The sequence below is a fragment of the Dipodomys spectabilis genome, unplaced genomic scaffold (assembly GCF_019054845.1).
Source record: "Dipodomys spectabilis isolate Male_0828 unplaced genomic scaffold, ASM1905484v1 ptg000233l, whole genome shotgun sequence".
NCBI classification, from domain to species: Eukaryota; Metazoa; Chordata; class Mammalia; order Rodentia; family Heteromyidae; genus Dipodomys; species Dipodomys spectabilis.
The window spans coordinates 6,915,502-6,923,613 of NW_024870910.1; the positions used below are offsets into that span (position 1 = coordinate 6,915,502).

General features: G+C 66.9%; 1 protein-coding gene across 2 annotated transcripts; it reads left to right on the forward strand.

Moving 5' to 3' along the window:
• Positions 1 to 533: 533 nt before the first annotated feature.
• Aen (apoptosis enhancing nuclease) lies at positions 534 to 5,579 on the forward strand. Of its 2 annotated transcripts, none has more exons than XM_042698511.1 (4): positions 534 to 628; positions 1,997 to 2,585; positions 3,960 to 4,160; positions 4,371 to 5,579. In XM_042698511.1, the coding sequence occupies exons 1-4, from the start codon at positions 591 to 593 to the stop codon at positions 4,605 to 4,607; spliced, it is 1,065 nt and encodes a 354-aa protein (XP_042554445.1). In that variant the 5' UTR covers positions 534 to 590; the 3' UTR covers positions 4,608 to 5,579. The 2 variants fall into 2 exon arrangements, with proteins under 2 accessions (XP_042554445.1, XP_042554446.1); XM_042698512.1 differs by lacking the exon at positions 534 to 628 and adding an exon at positions 734 to 786.
• The last annotated feature ends 2,533 nt before the right edge of the window (positions 5,580 to 8,112 follow it).

Sequence of the window (8,112 nt, forward strand, 5' to 3'; positions counted from 1 at the left end):
CTGGAGTTCTAAGCCCCAGGCCCCAACTCCACGAGCTCTAACAAGTCAGAGCGGGCCACACGCCAGAGAGAAGAGAGGCAGAGAAGGCAGGTCTATGCCCAGGCAGCCAGGGGAAGGGAGTCTCCAGTCGTCTTCAGCTGACTTGGGTGGGGCGGGGCAGACACGTGCTTGGGGTTAAATAGAATGGGGGGGGACAGGTAGCTGCCCAGTCACCTGTGGTCCCAGGTATCCAGGGGCCTCGGGGCCCTTCCTGGGTTACACGACGGCTGCAGAGTGGCTGCTGGGGCTCAGGGTTCAGTGCTCAGGACGCGGGGCCGAGTCATAAGAAGTCGGGGGTGGCTGGCTTCCACCCAGGTAGTTTTAGGGGTTCACCTCTCTCCCTAAGCGGTAAGAAGCACCTGTCGCGTCCACAGCGCTGGCCACGCCCCCGGCGGGAGTCCCGCCCCCGAGGCTCCGCCACGCCCAATCCCAGCCGGGCAGGACCGACCAATGAAAAGAGATCGCGGGCGGGCGCTGCGGTGCGGCGAGCCAATCAGCGGGCAGCCGGAGCCGGGCTTGCCCGGGCATGTGGGAGCAGCTGCCGGGAATCCATGTGCGCGCCGGCTGGAAGAGACGCGCTAGGCCTCAGGTGGGTTCCGGGGCCGCGGGCGGCGAGGGGTGGGCGGCGGCCGCGGGGGGGGGCCCGGCTCCCTCGGAAGGAGGACAGGAGTACGGGCCGGGCCCGCGATCGCGGCGCCACCCGCCGCCGGCTGGCCCCGGGGGTGCCGGGAACGGAGGCTGCGGCCGGTAAGAGGCCGTGGCGCAGGGCGGGAGGCGGGCCCACGCACACGCTACGTCACGGGCGGACAGGAGGGAGGCGGGCTCGCCCGGCGTCTCTCCTGGGCTGGGGGCGGGCCTTACGTCACGGCCGGGGAGGGGTGGGGCCATACGTCACTGCACGTCACGGCCCGGCGGGCGTGGCATCGGCCGGGTGGGCGCGGCATCGGCCGGGTGGGCGTGGCATCGGCCGGGTGGGCGTGGCATCGGCCGGGTGGGCGTGGCATCGGCCGGGTGGGCGTGGCGTGGTCCTGGCCCCGCCTCCCGGTGCTGGGGTTCCCGGTGGCCCACCGCCTTCCAGGCACAAATCTGCCTTTGCCAGGCTTTGGATCCCGGTCGCTAATTGCTCTCCAGAACCCCTCGCCTCACTCAGACCGCCCCGCCGAGGCCGAAGGAGGCCCGATTCCCCCGAGCGCCCACCTCGGTGACTCCCTGATGGCCTGGGTTCATGTCCTTGGTTCTCCTCCTGGAACCCTGCAGCTCGGGCAGGCGCGCTCCTGGCAGTGGCTGCTCCGATCTCCCCGGGGCTTTGTCTCTTAGAACCACGGCCACGGGAGACCTAACTGGCTTCCTTCAGGCCTTGGCACCTGGGGCTGGAGAGCTACCCAACACCTGGTCCGGCCTCCTCTCCTGACCTGGAGACCCCCTCCTTCCCACTAAGGGAAGCACCTCAGCCACCACCCGCATCTCAGCGCCGGTTGTGTTCCCATTGCTGGGCTCAGGCAAACTGAGACCTGAACCCAGCAGTTAGTTGTAAGATGCGGAGCTGCTCAGACAGACAAAGATGAGGGTGGGGAAGGGAGGAGCAGGCCCAGGGTGGTCAACCGCCCGCCCTGGCTCACAGTCCCAACAGCCCTCCTGTGCTCTCCGCATCGGCCAGCCTGGGACTTCGCCTGATTCCGCTCCCTGCTGTCATCACCAGCACGGCTGCTTCCGTTCTTAATCTCACCCAGGCTTGTTTGTGAGGCGTCTTTCGCCCACTCCCCAACACCCTCTGGCCCTTCCCATCGGAGTCTGATTTAGCCCCACCTGCCCCCAAGCCCCAGGAGCTCTCCCCCTAAGCCTGCCTGTCTCCCACCCTCTGCCGCGGTGGCTTTCAGTGGCTGAGAACTGGGGCTTTGCGCCCCCGTGACGCCGGCTTGCTGCTCCCAGCCCCTCCAACGGTGCGCTCTCTCTGCAGCACGCTGCCTGGAGCCAAGACGACCTCCCAGATTGCCACTGCCCACCACCACCGCCGCCGCTGTGAGCCCCCCGGTATGCTGCTGGGGGAAGCTCCTGAGCCTGCCCCGTGCACGCCACTGCCTGGCCTCCATGCCAAGGATGTGGGCCGCAGGAGGCAGAAGAAGAGGAGCCGGCAGCACCAGCGCTTCATGGCTCGCAAGGCCTTGCTGCAGGAGCAGGGGCTGCTGAGCTCTGCCCCCGGGCAGCCCGGCCCCTCTCAGGCCCCGGGCATCCCCCCTACCAGCAGCTGGAGCCAGCATCTGCAGGTCGGCACTGGCTGCGGAGGCCCATGCCGCGAGGGGCCCACGGGCAGGGCAGCCCCGGGGCCCAGCAAGTGCGTGGCCATGGACTGCGAGATGGTGGGCACCGGGCCCCGCGGGCGGGTGAGCGAGCTGGCCCGCTGCTCCGTGGTCAGCTACCACGGCGACGTGCTGTACGACAAGTATGTCCTGCCCGAGATGCCCATCACCGACTACCGCACCCGCTGGAGCGGCATCACGCGGCAGCACATGCGCAGAGCCATCCCCTTCCAGGTGGCCCGGAGTGAGGTGAGCCCCCCAGGAAAGGCACCCGGCCTCTCCACGGCTCTGGGGGGCGGGGGGGGGGGCGGCCGCAGAAAGACCCTGCTCTCGGGAAGGGGGATGAATGGCATGGAGGTGAGGCTTGGCTCCCTGGTATAGAAGCGTCACGTGGCAGGCCAGGCGTGCCCCCCCCTCCCCCCCCCCCCCGCAGGCTCAGTATCCCGGGAGGCTGAGGCAGAGGCTTGAGAGTTTGGGATTAGCCTGGGCTGATTGTTAGACGCCCTCCCCGCAGCCCCATCTCAAAAAGAAAAGAAGTGAGCGGGGCACTGTGGCTCATGCCTGCAATCCAGGGGATTCGGGAGGCAGACATGAGGAGGATCAAGATTCTAGGACAGACCCCACAAAAAGTTCCCGAGCCAGGTCACCCCTGCACAGAGCGCTCTCGGTGCGTGGCGACGTGCACCTCTCGTCCCAGCCATATGGGAAGCATAGACAGGAGGATGCCAGGCTGGCCCACACCTCCACACCGCAGTACCGCCGGAAGGAGAGCCCGTGCCGCACGCCTGTAACATCCGCAAGGCTGGCCCCGCCCCGCGAGGCCCGGGTATCCATGTGCCGGCCCCTTCCCTCGGGAATTCTCCAACGCTCTGGACCGCGAGCTGCAATCCTGTCCCCACGCTCTGGTCCTGTACAGCCCTAAAAGCCAACCTGCTGCCCATGCCCTGCACCTCTCATCCCAGCTACTCAGGAGGCTGAGACCTGAGGATCGTGGTTTGAAGCCAGCCCAGGCAGGAAATCTGTGACACTCTGATCTCCAAGCAACCACCAGAAAACCAGAAGTGGCGCTGTGGCTCCGATTGCAGAGCACTCGCCTTGAGCAAAAGAGCGCAGGGACAGCGCCCAGGTCCTGAGTTAAAGTTCTAGGACTGACAAAAAAGAGAAGAATGGAAGCACAGCCAGGCAGCAAGCGTCCAGGGGCAGGGGGTGGGGTCCCTTAGCATTACGACAGGCTTCTCCTTTACCCGCGTCTGTCAGTGTCAGGGCGCTTCATCCATCGGCAAGTTAGAGAACACGAGGCTCCCTCATGGATCAGGTCAGGGAGCCTACAGCATGTGACAGAGAAGACAGGCCCGCACTGTCCCTCACACCTGTAATCCCAGCTGCTCGGGAGGCAGGGATCATAGGGCCGAGGTTCGGGGCAGGCGCGCAGGGCAGCTGGTGAGGTCTTGGGGTGAGCCAGCTGGGGAGGGGCAGGGTCCCCACAGTGGCAGGAGCCCAAACGGCACCCCGGAAGGGCCTGGGCTCCACAGCGTCCCTGTGGCAGGGAGCTGGGGGGGCTCCTCCCCTCTGGATGGGCAACTCCTCCCCCCCACCGCCCCCACCGGCCTCCTCTCCACGCAGATCCTGAAGCTCCTGAAGGGCAAGGTGGTGGTGGGGCATGCGTTGCACAACGACTTCCGGGCCCTCAAGTTCGCGCACCCCCGGAGCCACACCCGCGACACCACCCGCGTCCCCAGCCTGCTCGGCCAGCCCGGCGCCCAGGCGCGCACCCGCGCGTCCCTGAAGGACCTGGCCCTGCACCTGCTGAACAAGAAGATCCAGGTGGGAGGGGCGGGAGCGGGGAGGGAAGGGAGGCCCATGCGTCCCCCCTGCATGAGGCCTGCCTGGAGGACAGCTTGCAGCCCGTTCCAGGGAGAAAGGCCTAGAAACACAGAAGATGGGAAACCCCACCCCACCCCCACAGGCCCGGCCCCTCCCCTCTGGGACCAGGCCTGGGTGTCTCCAGGCACTCAGCGGCCGCTCCCCTCCCAGGTGGGCCGGCACGGCCACTCTTCGGTGGAGGACGCCGCCACGGCCATGGAGCTGTACCGCCTGGTGGAGGCGCACTGGGAAGAGCAGGAGGCGGGCCAGGCCCCCGCCGGCCCCCAGGACTGGGGCCCCGACAGCAGCACGGACCTGGAGCAGTTCATGGAGGACCGGTACTGGCCCGAGGAGCTGGCCCAGGATGCCGCGCGCAGCTCCGGGGAGGCGCAGGGCACCGGCGAGTGAGAAGCAGCGGTCCGGCCTGAGTCCTGGGCTGGGCCACACAGGGCCTTGGTGTTCCGGGGCGGGGCGGGGCAGGGGTAGGCGGAGAGCCAATCACCTGTCAGGTGTCCTGGGACGGCAGTCAGTCCCAGGCTGGGTCTTGCTGGATGCCACCGCGGCCTCCTCAGCCCAGATAGGACGGAGAGCAGATGGACAGACGCCCCTGGAGGACCAGCGTGCCTGTTTTAACCCAACTCAGGGGTTCCCCTCCGTCCTCCCTCCCCCGCCTCCAAGCCGAGCTGCCCCCTCTCCCAGAGCCCCAGCCTTCATGGAGAGCATCCCCACCCCCACCCAGGCTGGGCCCTGTCTGCGTGAGGGCGCCCCGGTGGGCTGCGGCCCCAGGGCGGTGTCTGAGCTCCTGGCCGCAAAGCTCGGGAGCTGGGGTTCCTGGGGTTTCACAAATGTCTCAAACTGTCCTGCCTTGACTCCCAGGCCAATTGTGGGGTACTAGTGACCCCAGGACGTGGGCCTTAACTGCCACGGGGCATGTGGACTGGGGGCAAGTCCGCAACTTTCCTCCTGAGCCTGTAGGAAGGGGGGAGAGAGGCAGCCCGCTGTCAGGACCAGAGAGGAGTAGCCCGGACCCTGAGCGCCCAGCAGAGCTGCAGCCTGTGGTGGGCTGTGCCCGCGGTGGGGCAGGGCGGGACGCTGCGGGCCAGGCAGTTACCTGAAGGCCTGGCTTGAGCTGCCAGCCGCTGGCTTCTCCCCTGGAGGGTGGGCCAGCCATGGAGCCCGGGCCGTCCCGGGTCCCAGCCTGCTCTGTGAGGACCAAACTCCAGGTCCTTAGAAACCTGTAGCCAGTGCCAGACTGGGCCCAGCGGGAGCTTCCCAGCTTGGCCTGCGGATGCAGGACGGGCCGGTCACCAGGAGGGGGATTACTGTTGGAATCAGCTTTGCCAGCAAAACCACTTGTTCTGGAATAAAGCTCAGTTGGAAGAGTTGGTGAGGTGGTGGAGTGGGCCGGGGGAGAGGAGGGGGCTTTTAAATCGGGAGTCAGGGCCGGTGTGGGGGTCAAGAGAGAACCAGCCAGGTGGGTGCCCTGGCGGGAGCCTTCCAGACCCACAGCAGCTGGTTCCTCAGCCTGAGCCAATCCTCCAGCCCAGCATTTCGCTGGGGGGTGGAGCCTGGCAGGCTTTTCTGCCTGGAAGGGCTTCAAACCCCTCAGCCTCCCGAGTAGCTAGGATTCCAGGTGGATCTTTAAGGAAGCTCAGTACAGATCTATGTAAAGTAACAGGATTGTGTTATTCCCGTGGTGCTGGGGTTCGAATCCAAGGCCTTGCAAACACAAGGACTGTGCTTCTACACCGAGCCACCCCTTCTGCGGCCAGAGGCAAGCACGGCGCTTGCAAAGCTGCTCACTGAGCAGAACCAAGAATGCCCTGCGCCTCCCATAGATAGAACCACACGACAGAGCCGCGGGAAGCCTGGCCAGGTTTGGGGGGCCGGGGGAACGCGGGTGGTGCGTTAGCTTCCATCTCTGTGGTCTCCTAGACTCCGGCCTCCAGCTTGGACAAAACCAGGATCCCGGAGTCTCCCTTCCAAGCCGGCTGATGCGTGTGCGCGAGGTCCTGGGCGGGAGGCTGGCACGGGCCCCTCATCGCTGCACGGGACCGGGACCCCCACTCCCTTGTCTGGCTTGCCTCTCCTCAGCGCAGCTAGAGGCTGTGCCCTGGTGGACAGGTGCTGGTTTGGACCCGCGGGGACCCCGTACTGCCTCTGAGCTGCCCTGCTGACAGGTGAGGGGCTCCAGGTGGGATTCCAGCCCACGGCAGTGCCAACCACTGCCAACAACCGGACAGGGCCCCCTCCCACAGGGGAGGGTGCTGTCAGCCAGCCTGTGGTTTTCTGTGAAACTTCAGAACCAGTGGGTCCACCATGCGCGGCCGCCAGTGGCCACCAGGTGTCGCTGGTGGCCTGTCCTCAAGGCTGGTCGCCCCCCCCCCCCCCCCAAGGCAGGACGGGCCCAAGGTCCCTGGGGATGAGACACGGACAGGTCAAAGGAGTTGCTAGCAGGCTGGCGCCTGGAGATCAGGAGCAAAAGGGGACCAGGGGGACCCCCAGGACAGGCAGATGAGAATATAGACCCTACTTTGAAAGATTACCAATGCAAAAAGAGGATGGCTGCGCAGCCCGAGTGGTAGAGCACCTAACCTTGCGAGCACAAGGCCCTGAGTTCAATCCTCAGTACCATGATGATGATGATGATGAAGATGAAGAAGAAGAAAGTGGCTCCCGCCTGTCATCCTAGCTACTCAGGAGACTCAGATCTGAAGCCAGCCCAGGCAGCACAGTCCCGGTGAGACTCTTACCTCCAGTGAGCCACCAGAAAACCGGAAGTGCAGCTGTGGCTCAAAAGGGTGGAGCAGAGGAACTCGGGGACAGCGCCCAGGCCCTGAGTTCAAGCCCCACGACTGACAACAAATAAGGGAGGAGGAGAAATAAAAGCAGCAGCACACAGAGGCACAGAGTCCTGTGCAGAAGGCGAGGCTCGGTCTGGGGCGGCGGAGGGCGGGTGCTTTGAGGACGCTCATGCCATGGGCTGCGTGGAGCCCATGGCCCCAGGGGCGGGAGGCCGGGGTCAGCCGGGACGCGCGTGGCAGTTTGGGGTCAGGCACCCCGCGGTGGCCGCAGGCTGGACTTGGTGGCCGCAGGCTGGACGCGGTGGCTGGCTTGTCCCGCGGTCCGCTCAGGAGCTGCTCTCCGGTATCAGAGCAGCTCCAGCCGTGGGCGCAGCCCTGCCCCGGCCCCCAGCTTCCCCGTCCCCCCTCCCCAGCCCCGGCCCCATCTGAGATGCCAGCCAGCCCCGTCCAGGTTCCAGGAGAGCAGCTGGCGCTGCCGCTTCCTGCCGGGCGCTGTGTGGGCTGCTCTGGGCAGGAGCCTGGGGCTCGGTCGGGAACAATCTCTCCTCTATATGGAGAGGACGCAGCGCTCCTCGTGGGCGGGGGGGGGGGGGCTGGCCTGGCCCCAGAGCCCCTGCAGCTCCAGCCACGTGTATTTCGTGGCCTCCACTCTGGACATGAGGGAGGCCCGGGAATGGGGTGGGGGGATGGGGGCAGTGGGTGTTGGGGCACCCAGGTGGGCCGCTCCCTTGGGGCCGGGCTCAGCTGTGCCAGGCAGGCCCAGCCCAGACCTGCAGCTGCATCCCACGGGCTGACCCCCACCCCCACCCCAGACCCTCTCTCTGATGGGGGGGGCGGCTGCCCCGGGCTGGCAGCGAGCGCGGCACCCGTGGCCGCCGCTGTGGGCTGGGACACCGCCGGCTCCTGGCTGGCCATGGACATGGCCACCGCGGTGGCTTGGTGGCTGGCCGCGGTGGTCAGCCAGGAGCCGGAGGGGCGCGGGGCGTGGCCGCGCCGGGGAGGTGTGCAGAGGTGGGCAGACGTGGGCACTGTGGGCAGGAGGCCCGCGGCGGGCGGGCGGTTTGGAGGCCTCCCGGGCGTCCAGTCCAAGTGGAAGGGTTTATGAAAAC